This window comes from Ambystoma mexicanum, chromosome 7q, assembly GCF_040938575.1.
Source record: "Ambystoma mexicanum isolate Mex_15411 chromosome 7q, UKY_AmexF1_1, whole genome shotgun sequence".
NCBI lineage: Eukaryota > Metazoa > Chordata > Amphibia > Caudata > Ambystomatidae > Ambystoma > Ambystoma mexicanum.
Window position 1 is genome coordinate 50,772,658 of NC_090941.1, and position 27,336 is coordinate 50,799,993.

Consider the following 27,336-nt stretch of genomic DNA (forward strand, 5'->3'; position numbering starts at 1 on the left):
GAGAGAGACAGAGAGAATGAGCGAGAGCATGAGAGAGCGAGAGCGCAAGAGTGAGCAAGCAAGAGAGGAAAGAGTGTGCAAGCAAGAGTGAGCGAGCGAGAGCAATAGAGCAAGCAAGAGAGCAAGTAAAAGTGAGAGAGTGCGAGAAAGAGTGAGGGAGCACGCGCAAGTGAGAGAGCGAGAGAGCACAAGTGAGGGAAAGTGAGCAAGAGGACAAATGAAAGGGAACGCAAGAGAGCGAGAGAGAGCAAGAGGGCACAATCGAGCGAGAGAGAGCAAGAACGCACGTGAGCACGAGAGAGAGCAAGCGTGAGCACGAGAAAGCAATTGCGAGCGAGAGCAAGAGAGTGAGCGAGAGACAGTGAGAGAGAGAGAAAGCACAAGCAGGAGAGTTGAGAGAGGGAGAATGAGAGTGAGCAAGAGCGAGTCAGTGAGCATGAGAGAGCGCAAGAAAGCGAAAAGAGGAAGAGAGAGCAATAGAGCGTGCAACAGTGAGTGCGAGCGCGAGAGAGGTAGAGAGAGCAAGCATGAGAGAGAGTGCAAGTGAGAGACGGAGAGCATGAGAGAACAAGAGCGAATGAGAGAGAAAGAGAGAACACGCGAGAGAGGTGGCGAGAGAGCAAGCAAGAGAACGAGAGCAAGTGAGAGAGAAAGCAAGAGAGAGAGTGTGAGAGCGAGAGAGAGAGAGGGTGAGAGAGCAAGTAAGAGCGTGAGCATGAGAGAGCAAGCGCAAGCGAGAGCAAGAGAGCGAGAGAGAGAGCAAGAGAGAGAGAGAGAACGAGTGAGAGAAAGAGAGAGAGAGAGAGAGAGAGCAAGCACAAGTGTTAGAGTGACCAAGCATGAGAGAGGGAGAGCGAGAGAGCAAGCACGAGAGAGGGAGAGTGAGAAAGTGAGAGCAAGAGAGTGAGAGCAAGAGTGAGCACAAGAGAGCGAGAGAGACTAAGAGCAATAGAGTGTGCAAGAGTGAGAATGAGTGCAAGAGAGCTAGAGACAGCGTGCATGAGAGAGAGTGCAAGTGAGTGCGAAATAGAGAGAGAGAGAGAGCAAGTCAGAGCGAAATAGAGAGCGAGAGAGAGCAAGTCAGAGCGAAATAGAGAGCGAGAGAGAGCAAGTGAGAGACCGAGAGAGCAAGCATGAGCGAGAGAGCAAGCATGTGCGAGAGAGCAATGGTGAGCCTGAACAATAGAGAGAACATTAGAACGTGAGTGAGAGAGAACGAACAAGAGAGAATGAGCAAGCATGAGATAGCAAGCACGAGAGAGAGAGAACTATAGAGCGAGAGAGAATGAGAAAGAGAGAGCAAGAGCAATCAAGCGAGAGCAGAAGCAAGAATGCAAGTGAGACCTAGAGCGTTTGAGAGAGAGAAAGCGCGCCTGAGAGAGAGGGCGCAAGCGAGAGAATGCGAGAGAATAATAGAGTGACAGAGCAAGTGAACAAGCACGAGAGAGTGAGAGCGAACAAGAGTGCGAGGAAGTGAGAGAGCGAGAGAGAGAGCACAAGTGAGAGAAAGTGAGCAAGAGGACAATTGAAAGCAAATGCAAAAGAGAGCAAGAGGGCACAATAGAGCGAGAGGGAGCAAGAGAGCAAGCACGAGCATGAGCGCGAGAAAGCAATTGCAAGCAAGAGCAAGAGAGTGAGCGAGAGACAGCGAGTGAGAGTGAGAGCAAGCACAAGCAGAAGAGTTGAGAGAGGGAGAACAAGAGAGTGAGAACAAGAGAGAGCAGGAGCGAGTGAGAGAGTGAGCATGAGAGAGCGCAAGAGAGCAAGAGAGCGTGCATCAGAGTGAGAACAAGCGCGAGAGAGCTAGAGAGAGCGAGCATTAGACAGAGTGTGAGTGAGAGACCAAGAGTGAGAGAGAGAGAGCTAGAGAGAGCATGCACAAGAGGGTGCGAGTGAGAGACGGAGAGCACGAGAAAATGAGAGAGCAAGAGAGAGCACACGAGAGAGATAGCAAGAGAGCAAGCAAGAGAATTAGAGCAAGCAAGAGAGAAAGCAAGAGAGTGTGACAGAGCAAGCGTGAGAGAACAAGCACGAGAGAGTGAGCATGAACAGAGCGAGCAAGAGCAAGCAAAAGAGTGTGAGAGCAAGAGAGAGTGATCTAGAGCACAAGAGAGTTCAAGAGAACAAGAGAGCGAGAGAGTGGGAATGCGAGAGAGCAAATGAGACAGAGAGAGAGAGAGAGAGAGAGAGAAAGCAAGCAAGTGAGAGCATGAGGGAGAAAGCGAGAGCAAGCGAGAGCACGAGAGCAGAGCAAGAGAGCATGAGAGAGCGCAAGAGAATGAGAGCGAGTGTGTGTGATAGAACAAGAGAACGTGAGAGAATGAGAGTGAGCAGGAGTGTGAGAGAGCAAGCGAGGTAGCACAAGAGAGTAAGAGACAGGGCGAGGGAGAAAGTGAGAGAGCGAGAGAAGGAGAAAGCCCAAGAGCAAGCGGGAGTAAAAGTGCAAGCAAGAGAGAGAGTGACAGAGAGAGAGAGAGAGAGCGCAAGAAAGAGAGCAACCGAGAGTGAGCATGAGAGTGTGAGAGCGAGTGAGCCCAAGAGAGAGAGATAGAGAGCAAAAGAGCAAGAGCGAGCGATAGAGCAAGTGCAAGTGAGAGAGAGCAAGCAAGAGCGAGAGAGCAAGCTTGAGCGAGAGAGAGAATGTGAGCAAGTGAGAGAGTGAGCGAGAGCAAGAGAGAGAGAGAGCAAGCCAGAGAGTGATCAAGAGCAATTGAGAGAACGAGAAAGCAACTTAGCATGAAAGAGCCAGAGAGCGAGAGAGCCAGAGAGCGAGAGCACGAGAGAGCGAGAGAGCGCGAGAGCGAGAGCGAGAGCGCAATTGAGAGAACGAGAAAGCAACATAGCATGAAAGAGACACAGCCAGAGAGCAAGAGCGAGAGGTGAGAGCAAGAGTGAGCGAGTGCCACGTGGGAGAGTGTGAGTAGGAGACTGAGAGAGAGAGCAAGCAAGAGTTAGAGAAAGCGAGAGAGAGAGCGAGCAAGAGAGAGCAAGCATGAGCAAGAGTGTGAGCAAGAGAGCGAGCGTGATAGGGAGAACGTGAGAGTGAGCAAGCATGAGATAGTGAGCAAGCACGAGAGAAAGCAAGAGAGAGTGAGAGAGAGAGAACGAGAGCGAGAGAGCACACGAGAAACCGAGAGAGAAACTGTGAGTGAGCAAGAGCGTGAGAAAGAGTGAGTGAGTGAGTGAGAAATTGAGCGTGAGAGAGCAAGAGTGCAAGTGAGAGATTGAGCGAAAGTGAGCAAGAGTGAGCAAGAGAGCGAACAAGAGAGAAAGTGAGATAGAGGAGAGAGTCAGCGAGAGAATGAAAGAATGCAAGAGCAAGCAAGAAAGTGAGAGGGAGCAAGAGAGGGAGAGGGAGAGGGAGAGGAAGAGAGGGAGAGGGATAGATAGAGAGAGAGATGACAAGAGTGTGAATAGAGAGAGCAAAAGAGAGCAAGAGCATGAGAGAGGATCAGAGCAAGAGAGTGAGAGAAAGAGCGCAAGAGATTGCGAGAGAGTGCGAGTGAGAAAGAGAGAGCAATAAAGAGCAAGCGAGAGAGAGAGAACAAGAGCAAGCGACAGTGCGAGAGAGACTCTCTGCCAGTCCTGCTACCTTCACCAGTGAGTGAGTGACTGACCCAGCCCTCTCTGCTTTAAGCCTTTCTCTCAAACTCATGCGTCATTCAAAGAGAACCTCTCCTTGACAAATCAGCCCATGAAATAGCATATGATTTCCTTTTTGCCTTTTGACTGAGATTCAACCTGCAGCGCTGTAGAGAACATTGTTAGATTCTTCCGGTGCTGTTGCTTCCTTTTTCATAAATGAACAATGGGGTGTAGAGAAGTATATGGAAATACATCTCCCTATTCTGAATTTCAACAAGGTAGCTCTGCATTGGCCAAGGGTGTGAGACTCATGTGTGTGCCTCAACTGTGTCTAATAGATGTCAGTATTATTACGCAAAAAGCTCAAGCCAGCCAATTTGAATTTGACCCTGCACATGTTTTATCATTTGCACCACACCACGGCAATGGACTAAATGCAATTAAAGTAACATAACATACTAATTGTACTAACATTCCAGGACCCAATAACATATTCCCCTACTAATGTTCAATGCAATTTAGGCCATTGTTTATGAGTGCAAAGCATTTGTGCATGGGGGCAAAGTGGCACATTTAATAAAATGTAAAGATATTTGAACTGCGCAAAGCCAACTGGAAATGTAGAATTAGATTTGTTCTGCAGTGAATACATGACAGGGTTGAGATACAAGTTCATGTATTCAAACTGCCTCCATTGTTCATTTATGAAAAAGGAGGAATCCGCGCTTGATGAATGAAGCATTTTTCTCTTCAGCACTGCAGTTTGAATCTCCGTCAAAGGCACAAAGGAAATTGCTTGCTATTTAATGGGCTGTTTTGTCAGAGTGTGAGAGCGAGAGTGAACGTGAGCGAGAGAGCATGAGAGAGCGAGCAAGCGTGAGAAAGTGAGCCAGTGAGAGCGAGAGCACGATCGAGAGTGAAAGTGTGTAAGAGTGAGAGAGAGTGAGCATGGGAGAACGAACAAGCACGAGTGAGCACAAGAGAGTGTGAGCAAGAGAGTTAGAGGGAGTGAGAGAGAGCAAGAGTGCAAGAGAGCAAGCACAAGTGAAAGAGAGCGAGAGAGCAAGTGCGAGCGCAAGAGAAAGCGAGAGAGCAAGCAAAAGCAAGATTGAGTGCAAGAGGGAGTGTGAGTGAGTGACTGAGACCGAGAGTGAGCACGAGAGAGAGTGTGATTGCAAGAGAGTGAGCCAAGAGAGCATGAGAGTGAGCAAGAGAGAGAGTGTGAGTGAGTGAAAGAGAGAGAGAGAGAGAGAGAGAGAGAGAGAGAGAGAGAGAGAGAGGGAGAGAGAGCAAGCATGAGAGAAAGCGTGAGTGAGCGACTGAGAGCGAGCAGGAGGGAGAGGAAGCAAAAGAGAGCAAGTGAGAGAGCGATAGCAAGTGAGCAAGAGAGAGAGTGAGAGAGCACACAAAAGATAAAAATAGCAAGAGAGAGAGAGCAAGAGAGAGTGAGCAACTGTGAGAGGGAGACAGAGCAAAAGAGAGTGCAAGAGAGTGATAGACAGTGAGTGAGCATGAGAGAGAGCGAGAGACAGTGAATGAGAGAGTGAGCACAAGAGAGTAAGCGAGCATGAGAGAGAGCGAGAGTCAGTGAGAGCAAGCACAGGAGAGAGCGAGAGTGAGCAAGAGAGACCAAAAGAGTGATATCGCAAGAGAGAGAGCGAGCAAGAGTGCAAGAGAATGAGAGCATGAGAAAATGAGTGACCGAGAGCACGAGAGAGCAAGAGCATGAGAGAGCATGAGAGTGAGAAATTGAGCAAGAGAGGGCAAGAACAAGCCAGAGAGAGAGAGAGAGCAAGTGGGAGAAAATGAGAGAGAATAAGAGAGGGAGAGCAAGAGAAGGTGATCGAGAGCGTGAGCGCATGAGAGAGAGCGAGCCCAAGAGAAAGTGAAAGTGAGCGAGAGAGTGAGAGAGCAAGCAAGCGAGAGAAAGAGTGATAGAGCAAGAGTGAGCAAGAGCAAAAGAGATCACGAGAGAGAGCAAGATCGGGAGAGCAAGAGAGTGTGCAAACAAGAGAGAGTGAGCGAGTGAGAGAGCAAGAGAGCAAGTAAAAGTGAGCACGAGAGAGAGTGCAAGAAAGAGCGAGAGAGAGCACAAGTGAGAGAAAGAGTGAGCAAGAGAACAAATGGAAGCAAACGCAAGAGAGCGAGAAAGAGAGAGCAAAAGAGCACAACAGAGCGAGAGAGCAAGCGTGAGCATGAGAGCAAGCATGAGCGAGAGCAAGCGAGAGAGCTTGAGTGATAGAGAGAGAGAGAGAGTGCAAGCACAAGCAGGAGGGAGTGACCGAGAGTGAGAGTACAAGAAAGTGAGAGCGAGTATGAGAGAGTGAGAGAGACTAAGGGACAGCGAGAGAGCTTGCAACATAGAGAGAGAGCAGGTGTGAGAGAGAGTGTGAGTGAGAGACAGAGTGAGCAAGTGGGAGAGAGCTAGAGAGAGTGAGAGAATGCGAGAGAACGATACAGAGAGCACACTAGAGAGATAGCGAGAGCAAGCAAGAGAATGAGAGAGAGAAAGAGATAGTGAAAGTGAGAGCGAGGGAGCAAGCAAGAGAGCGAGGGAGAGTGTCCAAGAGTGAGAGAGCGAGCACGAGAGAGCGAGAGAGAATTCACGAGAGTGTGAGAGAGAGCAAGTGAGAGACTGAGCGAGAGAGCAAGAACGAGTGAGAGAGCAAACACGAGCGAGAGACCAAGCATGAGCCTGAGAATGGGAGTGAGAGCAAACGCAAGAGAGAGCGCGAGCAAGATAGAGCAAGCAATCATGAGATAGCGAGCGAGCATGAGAGAGAACACTAGAGAGTGAGAGAGCAAGAGAGTTTTAGAGAGAGAGCAAGCATGAATGAGTGAGAGTGAGAGAGAGTGAGGGAGCAAATGAGAGAGAGCAAGGGAGAGCAAGGGAGAGCAAAAGAGAGAGAGACAGAGAGAGAGCGAGACTGAGAGAGAGTGATCTAGAGCATGAGAGAGTGCAAGAGAACAAAAGAGCAAGAGCGTGCGAGAGAGCAAGAGAATGAGTGAGTGAGCGGGAATGCGAGAGAGCAAGCGAGCGTGAGATCGAGCAAGCGAGAGGGAGAAGGAGAAAGCCAGAGAGAGAGAGGGGGAGTGAGAGCGATAGAGTGAGAGTGAGCAACAGAGTGAGAGAGTGAGCGTGAGCACGAGAGCACAAGAGCGAGAGAATTTGATAGAGCCAGAGAACGCGAGAGAATGAGAGAACAAGAACACAAGAGAATGAGTGAGAGAACGAGAGAGTGAGCAAGAGTGTTAGAGAGTGAGCAAGAGAGTACAAGAGAGAGCGAGAGGAGTGAGAGAAGCAAGAGAGAGAGCAACCGAGAGTGAGAAAGAGCGTGAGCATGAGAACGCGCAAGAGAGAAAGTGAAAGCGAACAGGAGGGAGAGCGAGAGTGCGTGTGAGAGAGGGAGAGAGCACGAGCAAGAGAGAGCAAGCATGAGATAGTGAGCGAGCACGAGAGAGAGAATGAGAGAGTGAGAGAACGAGAGAGCTAGAGAGCAAGAGAGTTTGAGAGCGAGTGAGAGTGAACAAGAGAGCAAGCAAGCAAGAGAGCGAGGGAGAGCAAGAGCGAGAAAAAGGGAGAGTGAGATAGAGTGATCTAGAGCACGAGAGAGTGCAAGAGAACAAGAGAGCAAGAGAGTGCGAGAGAACAAGAGAATGAGTGAGTAGGAACACGAGAGAGCAAGCGAGAGAGAGAGAGAGAGAAAAAATGAGGGAACAAGAGAGAGCGAGAGAGGGAGTGAGCGATAGAGCAAGAGTGAGTAACAGAGAGAGAGAGTGAGTGAGAGAGTATGATAGAGCGAGAGAACACGAGAGAATGAGAGTGAGCGAGAGCGCAAGAGAACGAGAGTGAGCAAGAGTGTGAGAGAGCGAGCAAGAGAGTTCAAGAGAGAGCGAGAAGGAGCAAGAGAGAGAGCAACCGAGAGTGAGCAAGAGCGTCAGAACGCGCAAAAGAGCAAGTGAAAGCAAACAGGAGAGAGAGCGTGCGTGTGTGTGTGCGCGAGAGAGTGCACAAACAAGCGAGAGAGAGCAAGAGCAAGTGAGAGAGCACAAGAGAGCAAGCAAGCAAGAGAGAGCAAGAGGGAGCAAGAGAGAGAGCAAGAGAGCAAGCAAGAGAGCGAGAGAGCAAGCAAGAGAGCGAGAGAGTGAGAGAGCAAGCAAGGGTGAGAGAGCAAGAGTGAGAGAGCGAGCAAGAGAGCCAATGAGAGAGAGAGAGAGAGGAAGCGAGAGAGAGCGAGAGCAAACGAGAGTGAGAGAGCGCAAGAGAGCGAGCAAGTGAGAGAAAGATAGTCTATTGCGCTCTCTCGTGAATGCTGAGAGAGAGAGCGAGAGAGAGCAAGCAAGAGAATGAGAGAGTGATCTAGAACACGAGAGAGTGCAAGAGAACAAGAGAGCGAGAGAGTGCGATAGAGCAGGTGCATGAGAGAATGAGAGAGGGAGCGGGAATGCGAGAGAGCAAGCGAGAGCCAAAGAGCACAAGAGAGCAAGAGAGCATGAGGGAGCGTGAGCAAGAGAGGGAGAGAGCCTGAGAGCGAGCATGCAAGAGAGAGAATGAGAGAAAGCAAGAGGGAGCAAGAGAGAATGAGTGAGCAAGAGTGCAAGAGAGTGAGAGAGCAAGAGAGCGAGTGAGCGAGTGAGAGTGAGCAAGAGAGCACACAAGAGAATGAGAGCCAGCAAGAGAATAGGAGAGAGAGAGAGAGAGCACAAGAGAGCAAGAGAGAGTGAGGGAGCACAAGCAAGCATGTGAGAGTGAGATCAAGAGAGCAAGTGAAAGTGAACATGAGAGAGAAAGAGAGCAAGAGAGGGAGCAAGAGATCATGTGAGAGCAACGACAAGTGAGGGAACGAGAGCAAGGACGAGCGAGAGCGAGATAGCAACAGAGCAAGCAAGAGAGCACAAACAGGAGTAAGAGCAAGCAAGAGAGAGCGAGAGTGAGAGAGCGAGAGAGAGCAAGAGAATGAGCACAAGTGAGAGAGTGAGCATGAGTGTGAGAGAGTGAGTGAGAGTGACTGAGCAAGAGAGAGAGCAAGAGAGCGAGAGATGGCAAGTGAGCAAGAGAGTGAGCCAGCAAGTAAATGTGAGCAAGAGGGAGCAAGAGAGCGAGCGTGAGAGAGCAAGAGCGAGAGAGAGAGAGCACTTGAGAGAGAGAGATGGTGAGAGAGGATGATAGAGCGAGAGAACGTGAGAGAATGAGAGTGAGCGACAGCGCGAGAGAGCGAGAGAGTGAGCAAGAGTGTGAGAGCGAGCATGAGAGTACAAGAGAGCGCGAGAAGGAGCAAGAGGGAGAGCAACCGAGAGTAAGCAAGAGCATGAGAATGCGCAAAAGAGCAAGTGAAAGCGAACAGGAGAGAGAGCATGCATGTGTGCGTGTGAGAGTACAAGCAAGCGAGAGAGCGAGCACAAGAGAGAGAGCAAGTGAGAGAGAGAGAGCGAGAGCACACAAGAGAGCGAGCAAGCGAGAGAGAGAGCGAGAGGCAGCAAGTGAGAGAGCAAGAGAGCGAGAGAGCAAGCAAGAGAGTGTGAGAGTGAGAGAGCAAGCAAGGGTGAGAGCAAGAGAGTAAGAAAGCGAGCAAGAGAGTGAGCAAGAGAGCCAACGAGAGAGAGTGAGATAGAGGAAGAGAGAGCGAGAGAGAGTGGGTGAGAGAACAAGAGCAAAAGAGTGCAAGAGAGCAAGAGAGTGCGAGAGAACAAGAGAATGAGTGAGTGGGAATGCGAGAGAGCAAGCAAAAGAGAGAGAGAGAGAGAGAAAGAGAGAGAGAGAGAGAAAAAATGAGGGAACGAGAGAGAGCAAGCGAGAGCCAGAGAGCACAAGAGAGGGCGAGAGAGAGAGCACAAGAGAGAGTGAGGGAGCACGAGCAAGCGAGAGAGAGCACGATTGAGAGCAAGAGAGCGAGCAAGTGAAAGTCAACATGAGAGAAAGTGAGAGAGAATGAGAGCGAACGTGAGAAAGAGAGCAAGAGAAGGAGCAAGAGAGCACGTGAGAGCAACCACAAGTGAGGGAACAAGAGAGCAAGCACGAGCGAGAGAAAGATAGTGAGAGAGCAAGCAAGAGAGCGCAAACAGGAGCAAGAGCGAGCAAGAGAGCGAGAGAGTGTGTGAGAGAGGAGTGAGAGCGAGCGAGAATGAGCACACGTGAGAGAGTGCATGAGTGCAAGAGAGTGAGTGAGAGTAACTGAGAAAGAGAGAGAGCGAGCGTGAGAGAGAGCAAGAGCGAGAAAGATAGTGAAAGAGCGCACATGAGAGAGAGATGGTGAGAGCATGCAAGAGGATGAGAGAGTGCATGAGAGAGTGAGATTGTGAGAGCAAGCACAAGAGACTGAGCAAGCGAGAGAGTGAGAGGAGAGAACGAGTGAGAGCGAACAAGAGGGCCAGAGAGAGAGAGAGAGAGAGAGATAGAGAGAGAGAGAGAGAGAGAGAGAGAGAGAGAGAGAGAGAGCGCCAGTGAGCCAGTGGGCGAGAGAGAGCACGAGTGAGCGAGCCAGTGGGCAAGAGAGAGCACTAGTGAGCGCAAGAAAAAGAGCAAGTGAGTGAGACGGCACTGAGAGAGAGAACAAGAGAGCGAGAGAGTGTGATAGAGCAAGAGAACGAGTGAATGAGAGGGAACATGAGAGAGAAAGCAAGAGAGAGCGAGAGAGAGCAAGAGAGAGCGAGAGAGAGCGAGAGAGAGAGACTCAGAGAGAGACTAAGACTCTCTGCCAGTCCTTCTGATACCTTTGCCAGTGAGTGAGTGAATGACCCATCCCTCTCAGCCTCAAGCCTTTTTCTCAAACTCATGCGTCATTCAAAGAGAACCTCCCCTTGTCAAATCAGCCCATTAAATAGCAAGTGATTCCCTTTTGTGCTTCTGACCGAGATTCAAACTGCAGCGCTGAAGAGAAAAATGCTACATTCATCCAGCGCTGTTTCCTCCTTTTTCATAAATGAACAATGGAGTGTAGAGAAATTTCCCTATTCTGAATTTCAACAAGGTAGTTCTGCATTTCATCATCCACAGTTTAGCAGAGGTCTGCATTTTAACTAGAGCCAATGGTGTGAGACCCATGTGTGAGACTCAAGCTGTGTCTAATAGATGACAGTATTATAACGTAAAAAGCACAAGCCAGCCAATTTGAATTTTACCCAGCACAACATGTTTTATCATTTGCATCACACCACAGCAATGGACTAAATGCCATGAAAGTAAAATAACATACTAATTCTACTAACATTCCAGGACCCAATAACCTATTCCTCTACTAATATTCAATGCAATTTAGGCCATTGCTTATGAGTGCAAACTATTGTTGTATGGGGACAAAAAGGCACATTTCATAAAATGTAAAGATATTTGAACTGCGCAAAGCCAAATGAAAGAAAATATAATTAGATTTGTTCTGCAGTGAATATGTGACAGGGTTGAGATGCAAGTTGATTTATTCAAACTGCCTTCATTGTTCACTTATGAAAAAGGAGGAAACAGCGCTGGATGAATGTAACATTTTTCTCTTCAGCGTTGCAGTTTGAATCTCCATCAAATTAACAAAGGAAATCATGTGCTCTTTAATGGGCTGTTTTGTCAAAGAGAGAGAGCATGAGAGAGTGTGAGAGAGAACAAGATTAAAATCAAGCAAGAGTGAAAGTGACCAAGAGATCGAGATCAAATAAGTGACAGAGCGAGAGAGAGCACGAGAGAGTGTGAGTGACTATGTGAGAGAGCAAGAGCAAGTGAGCGAGAGAAAGCAAGATAGTGAGAGCAAGAAAGCAAGAGAAAGAGCGAGCGAGAGTGACAGTGAGCAATAGTGAGCGAGCATGACAGTGAGTGAGCAAGAGAGCTAGAGAGACAGAGCGAGCGCGAGAGCAAGCAAGAGGGAGAGAATGAGTGAGAGAGTGACTGAGATAGCGAGCAAGAGAGCAACAAGAGAGTGAGAGCGCGAGAGAAAGTAAGAGAGAGAGTGTGAGTGAGACCAAGAGCGAGTGAGTGTGAGAGAGCAACAGAGCAAGCATGTGTGAGAGAGCGAGAGTGAGAGAGCAAGCGAGTGAGAGCAGGCAAGTGAGAGCAAGCGAGTGACAGCAAGCGAGTGAGAGCAAGCGAGAGTAAGTGAGTGAGAGCAAGAGAGAGCGAGCAAGAGGGATAGAGAGAGAGGGAGAGTGAGTGAGAGAACTGGAAAGCAACAGAGCATGAAAGTGACAGAGCAAGAGAGTGCAAGAGCAAGGAGAGAATGTGAGAGTGAACAAGAGAGTGAGCAAGCAAGAGAGCGAGAGAGAGCAAGTGAGAGCGAGCAAAGGCAAGCAAGCGAGAGAGCAAGCAAGGGAGCGGGAGACAGCGAGAGAGAGTGAGAGCATGTGAGAGAGAGCAAGAGTGAGCAAGAGAGCAAGCAAGATAGAGAAGGAGAGAGCAAGCGAGAGAGTGTGAGAAAGTGAGAGAGCGTCAGAGAGCAAGCAAGAGCAGGACAAAGTGAGCGTGAGTGCGAGAGAGTGAGAGAGTGGGCGAGCAAGTGAGAAAGAGCAAGTGAGCAAGAGCAAGAGAGAGTGAGCAAGATTGCAAGAGAGTGCAAGAGAAAGAGCAAGTGCAAGAGAGCAAGAGTGTGAGCGATAGCACTAGAGAGCACAAAAGTGAGAGAGAGCGAGCGAGAGATCGAGAGAGCAAGCGAGCAAGCAAAAGGGAGCAATCGAGAGAGCGAGAGCAAAAGAGACCGAAAGAATGAGCGAGAACATGATAGAGAGCAAGAGCAAGCAAGCAAGAGAGAGAGAACGAGGGCGCAAGAGAGTGTGCAAGTAAAAGTGAGAGAGAGTGCAAGAAAGAGCGAGCGAGAGAGAGCATGAGCAAGTGAGAGAGAGCATAAGTGAGAGAGTGAGCAAGAGAACAAATGAAAGCGAACGCAAGAGAGAGCAAGAGAGAGCAAGAGAGCAAAAGAGAGAGAGCAAGCATGCGCATGAAAGAGCAAGCATGAGTGAGAGTAGGAGAGCAAAAGAGAGAGCAAGCGTGCGCATGAAAGAGCGTGCATGAGTGAGAGTAGGAGAACGAGAGAGAGAGAGAGCGAGCGAGAGAGCGTGAGTGAGAGAAAGAGTGAGAGAGCAAGCAGGAGAGAGTGCCCGAGCAAGAGAGAGGGAGAGCAAGAAAGTGAGAGCAAGAGAGTGAGTGAGCATGAGAGAGCGAGAGAGAGTAAGAGATTGAGAGCTTGCAACAGAGTGAGAGCATGAGAGAGTAAGCATGAGAGAGAGTACGAGTGAGAGACAAAGAGTGAGAGAGCAAGAGAAAGCAAGTGGGAGCGAGCTAGAGAGAGCATGCACGAGAGAGTGGGAGTGGGAGACAGTGAGAGAATGTGAGAGAACGAGATAGAGAGAGAGAGTGAGAGAGAGCATACGAGAGAGATAGCGAGAAAACATGCAAGAGAGTGAGAGAGAGCAAGCATGAGAGATCACAAGAGAGCGAGAGATAGTGATAGCAAGCAAGAGAGTGTACAAAACAGAGAAAGTGAACATGAGAGAGCTAGAGAGAGTGAGTATGAGAGAGTGAGAGACCTAGAGTGAGAGAGCGAGAGAGAGCAAGTGCGAGAAAGTGTGCATGAGAGAGAGTGCGAGTGAGAGAGCGAAATAGAGAGTGAGAGGGAGCAAGTGAAAGAGCAAAATAGGGAGCGAGAGAGCAAGTGAGAGACTGAGCGAGAGATCAAGCACGAGAGAGAGAGAGAGCAAGTGCGAGCGAGCGAGCAAGCGTGAGCCTGAGCAATAGAGAGAATGTGAGCAAGAGAGCGAGCGAAAGCGAATGTGAGAGAGAGAGTGAGCAAGCATGAGATAGCGACCAAGCATGAGAGAGAGATATAGAGAGTGAGAGAACGAGAGAGAGAGAGCAAGAGAATGAGAGAGAGAGCAAGCAAGAGCAATCGAGCGAGAGCACACGAGAGTGAGCGCAAGTAAGAGAGGGAGCAAGAGTGTTTGAGAGAGAGCAAGCATGAGCGAGAGAGAGAGAGAGAGAGCGAGAGTGAGGGAGCGACAGAATGAGAGAGCAAGTGAGAGAGAGCGAGCAAGAGAATGTGAGAGAGAGCAAGCAAGAGAGCAAGAGAGAATGAGAGAACAAGCGAGAGAGTGAGAGCAAACAATAGAGCAAGCAAGCGAACAAGAGCAAGAAAAAGAGAATGAATGAGAGAGAGCGATAGAGTGAAAGAAAGCAAGAGAGAGCAAGAGAAGAGAGCGAGAGAGTGCGATAGAGTGAGAGAATGCGAGAGAACAAGAGAATGAGAGGGAATGTGAGAGAGCAAGCAAGAGTGAGAGAGAGCAAGAGAGCAAGCGAGAGGGAGAAGGAGAGAGCCAGGGAGAGAGAGTGAGCGAGATAGAGGAAGCGAGCATGTGAGAGAATAAGGGAACGAGAGAGAGAGCAAGCGAGAAAGAGAGAGGGAGAGAGAAAGAGCGATAGATTGAACAAGAGCATGAGAGAGCACAAGAGAATAAGAGAACGAGAGAGTATGATAGAGCGAGAGAACTCGAGAGAATGAGAGAGCGAGAGCACGAGAGAGTGAGCAAGAGAGAGCACAAGAGAGAGCGAGAAGGAGCAAGAGAGCGAGCAAATGAGAGTGAGAAAGAGCATGAGCGTGAGAGAGCAAGAGAGAGAGGCAGTGAGCGAGCAAGAGAGTGAGCGAGCATGAGAGTGAGCAAGAGAATGAGCAAGAGCAAGTGAAAGCAAACAGGAGAGAGAGCATCTGCGAGAGAGTGAGAGAGAGAGCAGGAGCAAGCGAGAGAGAGAGAGAGAGAGAGAGAGAGAGAGCACAAGTGAGAGAGCGAGTGCGAGAGAGAGCAAGAGCAAGTGAGAGAGAGCAAGAGAAAGAGAGAGCGAACAAGAGAGTGAGCAAGCACAAGAGAGAAAGCGAGAGAGTGAGAAAGAGAGCCAGCGAAAGAGCGAGATTGAGGAAGCGAGAGAGAGCAAGAGAGAGTGGGTGAGAGAGAGTGAGAGCAAAAGAGTGAGAGAGTGAGAGAGTGGGTGAGAGAGAGTGAGAGCAAAAGAGTGAGAGAGTGCAAGAGAAATAGCAAGTGAGAGAGAGAGCATGCGCGAGAGACCGTGCGTAAGAGACAGAGTGAGAGCAAGAGAGCGAGAGTGAGCAAGCAAGAGAGGGAGAGAGAGAAAGAGCAATAGAGTGAGAGTGAGTGAGAGAGAGTGATCTAGAGCACGAGAGAGTGCAAGAGAACAAGAGAGCGAGAGAGTGCAAGAGCACAAGAGAATGATAGAATGAGCAGGAATGCAAGAGGGCAAGCGAGCGCCAGAGAGCACAAGAGAGCAAGAGAGAGAAAGAGAGTGAGAGAGTGAGTGTGAGCAAGAGAGAGAGGGAGAGAGCCCAAGAGCAAGCACATGAGAGAGAGCGAGAGAGTGAAAGTGCAAGCAAGAGAGCAAGCAAGAGAGAGCCAGTGAGAGTAAGCAAGAGTGAGCGAGAGCATGAGAAAGAGAAAGAGAGCGAGCGAGAAAGTAAGCGTGAGAGCGCGTTTGAGAGAGCAATTGAGAGAGTGAGAGAGCAAGCAAGAGAGGGAGAGTGAGAGACAAGTGAGCAAGAGACTGAGCAAGCAAGCGAGAGTGAGCAAGAGAGAGAGCGAGAAAGAGGGCACACAAGAGAGAGAGCGAGAGAGAGAGCAAGAGAGAGAGAGAGAAAGAGAGAGAGCAAGAGAGTTAGAGAGCATGAGCAAGTGTGAGAGAGCAAGAGTGAGAGCGAAAGTGAACGTAAGAGAAATTGAGAGAGAATGAGAGAGCGAGCATGAGAAAGAGAATTAACATGAGAAAGAGAGCAGGAGAGCATGTGAGAGCAACCATGAGTGAGTGAGAGAATGAGATAGCAAGAGTGAGATAGTGAGAGAGCAAGCAAGAGAGCAATAGAGAGCAAACGGGAGCAAGAGAGAGAGCGAGAGAAAGGGAGAGAGAACGAGTGAGAGTGAGTGACAGTGAGAGAGAGAGAATGAGCACAAGCGAGAGAGAGCATGAGCTCGAGTGTGAGTGAGTGACTGAACAAGAGAGAGAGCAAGAGAGCGAGAGACAGAGAGCAAGAGAGAGTGAGCGAGAGCACACAAGAGATAGTGAGAGAGCAAGCAAGAGAATGAGAGGGAGAACGAGAGAGTGAGAGAGAGTGTGAGAGAGCGAGAGAGCAAACACAAGAGACTGAGCGAGAGAGCAAGCGCGAGTAAGAGAGTGAGTGGATGAGAGAGCGAGAAAGAGTGAGCAAAAGAGCCAGCCAGAGAGAGAGAGAGGGAGAGAGAGAGAGAGAGAGAGAGCGAGAGCGAGAGCGAGCAAGAGAGCCAGTGAGAGAGAGAGAGAGTGAGATAGAGGAAGTGAGCCAGTGGGAGTGAGCGAGAGAGAGTGAGAGAGCGTGAGTGAGCGCAAGAGAAATAGCAAGTGAGTGAGAGAGAGAGCACACGTAAGAGACGGAGAGAGAGGGCAAGAGAGTGAGAGAGAGCAAGCAAGAGAGGGGGAGAGAGAGAAAAAGTGGTAGAGGGAGAGTGAGCAAGAGAGAGCGATCTAGAGCACGAGAGAGTACAAGAGAACAAGAGAGCGAGAGCACGAGAGAGCGAGAGAGAACGGGATAATGACAGGATGAGCGTGAACGCGAGAGAGCAAGCAAGAGAGCACAAGAGAGCAAGAGAGAGCATGAGAGAGAGAGTGAGAGTGAGCGAGAGAGAGCGTGAGAGGGAGAGAGCCAGAGAGCAAGCGAGAGAGAGAACGAGAGAGAGAGTGAGAGAGACTCTCTGACAGTCCTTCTCATACCTTGAATACCTCCCTGAATCAAGCCTTTTTCTCAAAGTCATGTGTCATTCAAAGAGAGCCTCCCCTTTACAAATCAGCCCATTAAATAGAAAATATTTTCCTTTGTGCTTTTGACTGAGATTCAAACTGCAGAGCTGAAGAGAAGAATGTTACATTCATCCGGCGCTGTTTCCTCCTTTTTCATAAATGAACAATGGAGTGTAGAGAATCTTCCCTATTCTGAATTTCAACAGGGTAGTTCCACATTTCATCATCTACAGTTTAGCAAAGGTCTGAATTTTAACCAGGGCCAATGGTGTGAGACTCATATGTGAGCCTCAAACTGTGTCTAATAGATGTCAGCATTATAACGCAAAAAGCACAAGCCACCCAATTTGAATTTCACCCTGCACAACAGGTTTTATCATTTGCACCACACCATAGCAATGGACTAAATGCAATGAAAGTAAAATAACACACTAATTCTACTAACATTCCAGGACCCAATAACATATTCCCCTACTAATATTGAATGCAATTTAGTCCATTGCTTACGAGTGCAAAATGTTGGTGTACAGGGGTAAAGTGGCCCTTTTCATAACATGTAAAGATATTTGAACTGCGCAAAGCCAACTGGAAATGTAGAATTAGATTTTTTTCTGCAGTGAATACGTGACAGGGTTGTGATGCAAGTTCATTCATTCAAACTGCCTCCATTGTTCATTTATGAAAAAGGAGGAAACAATACCGTGTGAATGTAACATTTTTCTCTTCAGCGCTGCAGTTTGAATCTCTATCAAAGGCACAAAGGAATTCACATGCTATTTAATGCGCTGTTTTTTCAGAGAGAGAGCGTGAGAGAGAGCGAGAGAGAGCGAAAGTGAAAGCGAGCAAGAGTGAAATCGAGCAAGAGTGAAATTGAGCGAATGAGAGCGAGAGAGAGCATGAGCGAATGAGTGAGTGAGAGAGAGAGCGGCCAAGCGAGCACATGAAAGAGAGCAAGAGATTGAGGGCAAGAAAGCGCGAGAGAGAGGGAGCGAGTGAGCACGAGAGAGCGAGCAAGCATGAGAGAGCATGAGAGAGTGGGCAAGAGAGAGAGACAGAGACAGAGAGAGTAAGCAAGCAAGAGTGAGAGAGCGAGAGAGAGTAAGATCACAAGAGAGAGAGAGAGTGAGATAGAGCAAGAGAGAGTGGGAAAGAGAGAGCAAGTGTGAGAGTGCAAGTGTGAGCGAGAACATGAGAGCGAGCAAGAGAGAGAGATAAAACAAGAGTTAGAGAGTGAGAGAGAGAGCGAGAGAGTGAGAGCGAGAGAGAGCAAGAGAGAGGGTGAGGAGCAAGCGGCAGCGAGAGAGCAAGCGAGCGCGAAAGAGCAAGCACAAGCGAGAGAGCAAGCTTCAGCGTGAGAGCAAGCGAGAGAGCAACCATGAGAGAACAAGCAAGAGAGTGAAAGAGAGCAAGTGAGAGAGCAAGAGAGAGAGCAAACGATTGAGAGAGATAGTGTCACTTTCTTGATCTCTCACTCGCTCTCTCTCAGAGACCGCGACAGAGACTGAGAGAGCAAGAATGCGAGAGAGCAAGAGCAAGTGAGAGAGAGCATGAGAGAGAGCGAGAAAGACTGTGAGAAAGAAAGCAAGAGCCAGAGAACAAGCGAGAGTGAGAGAGCAAGCACAAGAGAGAGTGAGAGAGCCAGAGAGCAAGCGAGAGGAAGCACAAGTGAGATCAAGCATGAGCGAGAGAGAATGAGAGCAAGTGAAAGAGCGAGAGAGAGTGAGAGCAAGTGAAAGAGCGAGAGAGAGTGAGAGCTATTGAGAGAGTGCGAGAGAGCAAGCGAGAGCAAGAGATCAAGCACGAGTGAGAGAGCAAGCGAGAGAGAGCAAGCAAGGAAATGAGAGAACAAGAGAGAGAGAGAGAGAGAGAGCAAGAGAGTGAGAAAGTGAGAGAGAGTGAGAGAGAGGCTGCACTGCCACTGTTCATTGCCTTTATTATTTATTTTTCTTATGTATTTATGTACAAAATGAGCTGCAGGACTGAGTCTCTTGCTTTCTATTGACAAAAATCGATGTTATGTTATGCTCTATTATTGGCATTTGTTCCAAGCACCTGCCATTTTCATGGTTTCCATGTGCTCACGTGGATCTGAAACAAAATTGAGGGAGGGTGTGGTTAGTGGGTTTGGGGGAAAGACATGTATTTTGCTTTAACAACGTTGGTGCATGTAGAACCCAGAGCAACTGGTGTCTGTGTTTTCTTTGAGGATTGTGATTTGTACCCCAGATGCGTTTTTGTTTTCAGATGGGAGACCTGGAGAGTCTGTGGATGATCTGGGTGTTTTAGCCAGAGGTGCAGGTTTTCAAGTTGATTGGAGAGATGTAGAGTTTTGACTATACTGGTGTGGGTTGAGGATTTTCTTAAGCCGTTTGTGTTAGTGAGTTTGTGAGCATGTGTTGAGTGAGTGTGGATGAAACAGGAGATTGTTAGTAGGTTATGTTCTTTGCATATTGCTTGTGAGAAAAGTTAGTTTGATGTTCTTTACTTTCTCATTGATCCCAGTGATGAGGAACTTTTTGAGAGAGGGTTCAGCTTTGTAGGTTTCTGATTTCAGGTCATGTTTGAAGAAATATATAGGCCGAGATCAGATAACAGAGAAGTGCATTTTGCTTATTTATTGAGAAGCACCTATATTGAGAACACGGCATATGGAGCAGTGTAATGTGCTCAAGTGTGAGAACATCCAGGTAGAAAAGACAATTAAGAGCAGTAATTTGGGCTGTAGGGAAATGTAAGAGGGACATGATTTTCCCTATTCTGAATTTCAACCAGGGTAGCTCCACATTTTATCATCAACATTTTAGTAAAGGTTTGAATTTCAACGAGGACTAAGGGTGCGAGACTCATGTGGGAGACACAAGCTGTGCCTAGTAGATGACAGTATTATAATGCATAAAGCACATGCTAGTTAATTTGACCCTGAATAACAGGTTTTCATCATTTGCACCACACCACAGTTATGGACTAAATGCAATGAAAAAGAAAATTAAAATATTATTCCTAGTAACATCCCAGGACCCAATAACCTATTCCCTTACTAATATTCAATGCAATTTAGTCTATTGCTTATCAGTGCAAAACATTGTTGCATTGGGATGAAGTGCCCCATTTCATAAAATGTAAAGGCATTTGAGCTTTGCAAGGCTAACGTTTATATGGAAAATATAGAATTAGATTTGTTTTGCAGTGAATACGTGACAGGGTTTAGATGCAAGTTTATTTATTTAAACTGGCTCCATTGTTCATTTATAGAGAAGGAGGAAATAGCGCCGGATGAATGTAACATTTTCCTTCAGTTCTGCAGCTTGAATCTCGGTCCATGGCACAAAGGAAATCACATGCTATTTAATGGGCTGTTTTGTCAAGGCGAGGTGGTTTGAATGACACATGAGGGAGCAGAAAGGCTGGCAGCTGTCTAAAGAGGGTGCATCCCAGGTGCTCACTTTGACTTACTTTGGGAGCAAAAAGGCTGGCAGCTGTCTAAGGAGGGTTTGTTCCAGGCAAAAAGGTAGTGGACCAGATAAGAGTTCCTCTGTCCGACAACAAGAGTGGGGTCGCGAACAGTTCAAGACACACACATAATTAAAGATTTCTGCAGTAAGTTCAGTCAACTTTAGGAGATTGCAGATAAGTGAATGCTTGATACTAAGTAGTTCAGGGTAAATAAGTCATTTCATTTTGTGGTGCTGCACCATGACATTTTAAACGAGTATATTAAACTGTGTTCATATTTTTTTCTTATGTTTTGCTGCGATAAAACTCAGATTGGCAAAAGCTGTGCTCTGCCAATTTTTGTTGCGAAGTACAAGGCCAATGTTGGCAGACCTCTGGGAATTATTGCAAATAGAATGTTTTGAAACCCATTGCAGGAAAGACTTTGCTTACGTTTGAATTACAACGTGGATGTACATGTCATTCTGTGTAACTTGCATATTTCTAGCTTCTGATAGAGAATAACAATTCGAAAAGGTGACTTAGCCTCAGTGTACTTATTCTGTACTCAGGTTTATTGGGTTGGCATTCAGAAAGATGCAGAAAGTGCAGCAAAAAGAAATCAAAACAAAGTTAATCACTGTTAATTGTCTTGCTCTGAGAGGCTCTGAATGACTGTTTCATCTTTCATTTGCATGGTAAATGTATTCTGGGATGCAAGCCACAAGGGCATAAGGTGGTATTGTAGATAAGATACCCCAGGAGGGGATGAGTTAATTGTTTACAGTGTACTAAGTCCAGTGTTTGATTACTGTTAGTGATTCCGGAAAAATAAAAATTATCAGGTTGTATTCTGAAGTTAGGCTCATCACTATACCATTGATGTTGCTGTGTAAACCCAGCCCCTCTGGTTCACAGTGATGTGCCTCTGTGCCCCCTCTAGTTCCCATGATGTTGCTGTGAACCCAGACCCTCTGGTCCTATTGTACTGTTCCCTCCTGTCTCTGTCTTGGCACTTGCACTATCTAGATGTCGCTAGACTGAGTGCAGTGGCTAGTCTTCGCATTCCTGCTCATGGCCTGTGGGAGTGTCTTTGTGTTTTCCCTTGTCTTCAAGCACTTTTGAAGTGCATTGTGTGTGGGCGCTATGTAGATGAACCATCATATCATATCATATATATATCACTATGCTTACTCTCTACTCTACACCATCACTCAATTAGAGTGCAACTACACCCCTCAATCAATTCGGCCTAGCTGCTCACATGCGAACACTACCCTACGAACACCTCATCATTCTAATAGAAAGCAGCTATATCCCACGAAAAACTGGCCTAGCTGCACACAAAAGTGTCCCGCAGGGCCAATGCAGCCAGAACCCAGTTTTGGTCTCCACCGGCCAGACTGCACACATTGCACTTATACCAATACAACCACACTTAAATCTAGGATGCAGCTTCCATCATGCAATTACATCAGCTGCACACTTAATTGGTGCACCCAAACACCCTTCTTCACCCTACTCTTTCAACAGACTTGGACTATGGTCTCCCAACGGGGTTCAACCTACCAGCGCTTTGAGGTCATACCAATGATATATAGAGTGCTATATAAATGCCAAATAACATAACATAACATTCAGTGGTAACAATTTTATTTTGTTTCAATTATATTTTCAAATTGCACCTTATTTGGCTCTATAACATGGTCTGCCTATTCCGTGCAAATTTGAGTTTCATTTACTATGTATTGTATTTAAATGTATTCACAGGCTTGCCCCTACTTACGTAGCTGATCTCATTGCCTTGCATCAACCTTCTCGCTCATTACACTGTTTCTTTGTGTCTTCTTCATGTTCAGCATCCTCCTTGTGCAACTTCTCGCTTCAGTTCATTTCAACTCTTACATGCTTAATTACGGAATGCTTTGCCTCTTCATGTTTGTCTAACCACTACATTAACATAGTTTCAAATATGACTGAAGCAACATTTGGTTCTGTCCTTAGCCTTCCTACTTAACTATGCATATATTGGTTTCACATTGTCTATTCTTTGTACTTATCTAACATTTAAATCTGTTTAATTTGTTTTTGTACCACTACTGTATAAAGATTTGTTCCAAACTTTGATGAAAGGGCTGTAAGAGTACAACGAATAAATAAAAATAAAAACACCAGCAAAGAGATACAAATATAGGGCAGTGAAATGGGTACACGTCTGAGAAAAACCAAGAAGAGAACACAATTTAGAGTAGTGCAATGCGCCCTTGTGTCGCCTGGAAGAAAACTCTACATAGAGCAGTGCAATCCACTTCCATGTGAGAACACCGAGTGTAAAAACACAATATTGAGTGGTGCAATGCATCTATGTCTGGCACACCTAGATAGAACACACAATATAGGGCAGTGTAGTCCACTTAAGTCTGTATACGCAAGTTGACAACACTATATAGAGCATTAGAAAATGTCATATTGATCAGTACAATGTACTTAATTTTGTCACCTTCCATTGTAATGCACTTGTATGACAAAACCTAGATTGAAAAAACACAATATAAAGCAGTACAATGTACCTATGTTTTGGAAATCCTTGATAGAGTACACAGTGTATACGAAAATAAAATGTGCTTATGCCTTACCACACCTAGACAGAAAACACCATTTTAGGCAATGTAATGCGCCAACGTCTAAGAATATCCAGCTATGAAACACAGTATGGAGCAGTGCAATGTGTGTATGTCAGAGTATACCTAGATGCAACACACTTCTAAGAGCAGTGAAAAACAACCAGGAAGAAAAATACTATATGGAGTAGTGCAATGCAATTATGTCTGATCAACATGATGCCAAGACATGATGATACTGTATTTGGAGAATATAGCATAATGATGTTGGTAAGCTGTTGATTAAGTAGTTAAATGTAGAGCAATCCAATATAGCCACGTTATGAGTTAAACTTGTTTAAAATGCAGAGCAGTTATGTTGTTACTGTAAAGAGAACACAGCTGGAGATTCTTGTTATCTGAGTGTTGCTGGGAGTTTCATCCCAGAGGGCTGTCTGGCGAGGATGCCAGGTGAACAGGCAAACAGAAGGGCTGCTCAGGCATGGCTGCCTTGGGTTTCTGTATGAAATGTGCAGTTCTGGGTGACATGACCCAGCCATCATTGAATCAGCCTGGGGGAGGGCCAGCAGTGGTACGAAGGGAGCAGAGAGCAGTGGGACTCAAGCATGTCTCTCTTTAAAAGAAGAAGGAAAAAATGATTTCATTGGGAAAAAAAGAGCGGGGGTGAGGAACACATGCTTTCCAGACTACGTCTGGAGATTGGCTCCAAAACAGCCTGAAACATTCCATGTCCATCTGCCCTATCGTTCTGGGACCAAAAGCAGTACATTATATTTCATATCTCTTAGTGGCATTTCCCATGACATGGACATATTACCATTCCTCAATATTCAGAGGGAATGGGCCTGTGGTAAAATAGCATTCAGTAGATCATTGATTCCCACTTAACCAGAGGTGAAGGACTGGCTTGTCCTTACCAAACAATGATTTCATCGGAGTCAATTCACAAAGATATTACTCTAAGTAACTCAAACTTACCGTTGACTTACTCATTGTCAGAAATCAGCATTTCAGTGATCAGGGCTCTGTAGCAAGCACAACCCTGTACTGTCCCCTTGTACCCACTTCAGTTGAGAGAATTGATAACTGAGCACCCTTCTTATGCCACACTGTCTTAGTAGGACATTTACCATGACACAGCGTTGTTGTAAGAACTGTGTCTTCATACAGAAGCATATCACTACATAATCGCAAATTACTAGACCGTGACGTAGAGAAAGTGGACTGTTGCCTTCCACTTTCAGTTCCCCCTTAAATTTCTCTACTCCTGTGCCGCCTTCTGGGACTGGCATAGTTCCACCTTGGGACTAGTGGGATTTGTTTTGGAATTTTGGATTTCTCTCCCCAAGACATTGTGACTCTACGTGACTTTCACTAAATGTACTGTATTGTAATGTACGTTTTTCTCCAATGTATGATACTTACTAGGACTTGTGGTTCCTCCTTCTTACATTCTTGTTTTGTCAGGTAGTTAGGCCCTGCACTTTTTCTCCCTCCGGACCTTCATGATGGGATGTGTCCCAGTTGTGCTGTTTGGTTATTTTTTGTCTTGGTGCTTGCTATCGATTTGCAAAATTGCTGAGCTTATTGTTGTTTGCTCTTGCAGCAGCAACAGGTCAGTGTTATTTCCGTCCCCCGCACCCCCTTCTAGGTTTTGTGACTGCCAGATGGTTCCATCTTACTTGTGGTCATAGACTGTTCTTACAATGTACAAGAGATATGTAAGTGTTCTCCTCAAGGTATCAATCCACTCAGACAGTGCTCCCACATTCACAAAAGGTGCACTATGAATAATTCAGGAGTAACTCATACACTTACTCATAGGAACTTTTTGTGAATCAAAAAGCTCTCTTCAGTAGTAACTAGAGTTACTCATAGTAACCCCGTACGAACCTTGTTGTGAATTGGCTCCATTGTGTTTGTCTTAGCCATCATAAAAAAGACATTCAAAAAAGTTTGGGTGACAGCCTCACTTAAAAAGTCTTACTTGCAGATTATACACTTTAGATGTTGACTACCATTGCTGTATATAGAGTACAGGGTTTGTTTTTTAAAGTTAAGATCTATGAACATTGGGAATGCCAACATTATTTTTTAACATATTATTGAATACTAAAAGTAAAATCAAATATACTTTAACTATTTTATATATTGTAAACTTAAGTATTATTTAATACAGTATTAGATGGATATTTGTCTTTACATTTCTGCATATTGTATTGTTGGTGTGAGTTGATTATTGCGCAGATTATGTAACATACCATCAAAAGGCATTGGGCTTTTGGTGATATGTTTGTGTTGTAAAGGTTAACATTGCAACCAACGAATAAACCAATAGTTCCTATGTGATTATTGCGTTTGTGGTTGACGCTTGAGAGTGTGGATTGTTCTAGAAGTACACCTGCACAAAAGTGAAAGTGGTTTAATGTGACCTATTACGGTTCATTTATTTGGAAGCCTGTTTTTGCTTAGTAGGTTATTAACTTTGATACTTTTCATTTAGGCACTCATGATAATTTGGTGTGTGGAATATACAGAAAGTTATGTGCTTATTTGTTCATACAGAAATCTAGGACAGAAGTTGTACTTGATCCAGATGAAGATGTATGTGCCACGTAGAGGCTCTACCAAACTTTCAAATTGAGTGCAAAATACAGATCTGGGGTTGCAAAGACAGTAGTTATAGGGGGCCCCTTTTTTCCAATGTAAACGTTTTGACAGGTAGGAACGGCCCCTGGCTGTCCTTATTCCTGCCCTCTTTTGATATGGGTGTACTTCTTTTTTATATGGAATTTGATATCAATGAATGTTTGATATCAAAATGTTTTGATATAAAATGTTATATCGATTTGATATTCATTTTATATAAACGGCTATATAAACTATGTTTGTGTACTATGATACGGTTTGATATAAAGTTTACATCAAAATGATATAAAAGTGTATATCAAAATATTTTAGTTTGTTTGTAAATGTTTATTCGAATAATAAAATATTAATTAAACACATACATATAAAATATCACAGTAAGACATAATTCATCATTGCATTTAAAATACAAAAGTATTCAGTACATTTTAAAACCATTGCAAAAAAAGTTGCTGTTGAGTACACATATTACAATTATGATTAAGATGCTGCCACTTGCCTTCTCAAAAAACCCTTTCTATAAAACATTGCAGACTTCAAGTACAATAACAAGGCCCAAGCTGACAGTTTAGTTTCTGCCCTTAACAAGAAAGACAGTGCTGTCCAGTGTTGGCGCAAATCTGTGCGTCTCAGGACTTGCAATATAGTCCGCTCTCCAATGACCCCATACCCTGGACAAAACAAAATAAAGTGGGTCAAATTGGGTGTCATCCAACCGGAGGACTGGGTCACAATCCTGATGTATCCACAAGAAACTGCCATATCATCCAGGCTCCAACTCATTCAGTTAAAGATACTACACAGAATCCTCTACCCAAGAGTGGCACTCTACCAGTGGGGGAAAATGACTGATCCACATTGCCTGCTCTGCAAACATGAAGAGGGCACCTTCTCCCATATCTTATGGGAGTGTACTCACATTTAGCAGTACTGGCAGGAATGCTGTGATGAGCTGTCGTGAGTCCTGGGTAGAGTGGTAGCCAGAGAGCGGAAACTATTGCTGCTGGGGGTGAAGGAGGATGGAGAACTATCACGATATGAAAAACTGTTCCTGTCAACCACCACAGCACCGATTAAAAGGAACATAGCAACATTATGGGGATCTGGCGTGCCTCCACAGTATGAGAAATGGACCACTGATGAAAATATGTGCATTGCAATGGAGAAAAGAGTGTACACTGCTAGAGGATGCCCGGGTAAAGCACAAATAATCTGGCAGAGATGGGAGGATGCTCAATGACCTGTTCAATAACCTGTCATAGCTAAGCAATATGAAACAGGTGATGATGAGGAGCAGCAAATGTTGGGAAGGAATTGTAACAATTATAGTTGCTTTCTCAGGACCCCACATTTGTGCATTGTTTTAGCAGTAGTCATGTACTGGCTCCAAGAGAGTCCGATATTGCAAGATGCAATGTTTAAATTTGTATTAGAAAAATCAATAAAGTGTGATACCATTTTTGTGCTGATGGTAACCGTCTGCCTGAGACACCCGAGTTACATTGGAACTTATAGCCACAATTTCCCTAGTTACCGCTTCCTTGGAAGAGCTTACATCCTTAGTTTGTAACATCCTGGTGACCGCGAGGTTCGCCTTACATATCAGCTCTTTCATTGATTTTAGCCAAGGTATTTAATGCCACAGATCCTTACTCAGGGTTGCCTTTATTATAAAGTGGCACAATGAGGCACTGGTGTTGCCCCAAACTCTTAGCCATAACATGCTTGGGGTAGCTGCCAAATTGTACTCTAAAAGGGTCATCCCCAATTCTCTGTACACCGAGGCGCAAGAAGAAGAACCAGGGAGTCCCAATAACCTTTTGAAGTAACGATTTTCCTTGGCCTGCATGGACCCGTAGAAGTATTCTCCTGCAAGTGGAGAAAGGGATTTAGCCACCCGTGGATTTTAGTAATGGCACCCCACTGTTCTCCCCACTAATCACCACCGATATTCACTTTCAGTAAGCTCACCTTATGTTTGTAAATGATGAGCTCTCCATCCTGCGTGAATTGCAGGGGCGCATAGATACCAGTTACTTCACTGGTTTGAAGGCGTTGGAAGAGTTCCGGATGAATATTGACTCCGAGGTTCCAGGCGAGAACCCGTAAGTATAAAGTTCAAAGAGTTCAATTTGTCCGATGTTCACTCTTGTACATTCCTTTCTTGTGTTGCAGCTGGGTCGAAGGGAAGATTGTCTTGTGGCAGCTGATTGTGTTCAGGTAAGAGTCTGTATTACCCAACACTGTCCGGCAAAAGATGTGTGTGTTTAAATTGCTGGTTTCTCTCTCCTTACAGGTGCGGCGTAA

The 27,336-nt window shown here is 46.1% G+C and overlaps 1 protein-coding gene across 1 annotated transcript; it reads left to right on the plus strand.

Annotated features, from left to right (window-relative positions):
• The first annotated feature begins 715 nt into the window (after nucleotides 1-715).
• On the plus strand, nucleotides 716-27,336 carry LOC138528012 (octapeptide-repeat protein T2-like). Its single transcript, XM_069639444.1, has 4 exons — nucleotides 716-903; nucleotides 3,244-3,407; nucleotides 4,830-4,892; nucleotides 27,326-27,336. The coding sequence occupies exons 1-4, from the start codon at nucleotides 716-718 to the stop codon at nucleotides 27,334-27,336; spliced, it is 426 nt and encodes a 141-aa protein (XP_069495545.1).

What these genes read in the sequence shown, in the direction of transcription:
- LOC138528012 (XM_069639444.1), top strand. Translation starts at nt 716, where the DNA reads ATGAGAGAGCAAGCGCAAGCGAGAGCAAGAGAGCGAGAGAGAGAGCAA. An exon ending in GAGAAAGTGAGAGCAAGAGA is followed by an intron (nt 904 to 3,243) that starts GTGAGAGCAAGA and finishes AAAGTGAGCAAG; the next exon opens with AGTGAGCAAGAGAGCGAACA. An exon ending in TAGAGAGAGAGATGACAAGA is followed by an intron (nt 3,408 to 4,829) that starts GTGTGAATAGAG and finishes AAAGAGAGAGAG; the next exon opens with AGAGAGAGAGAGAGAGAGAG.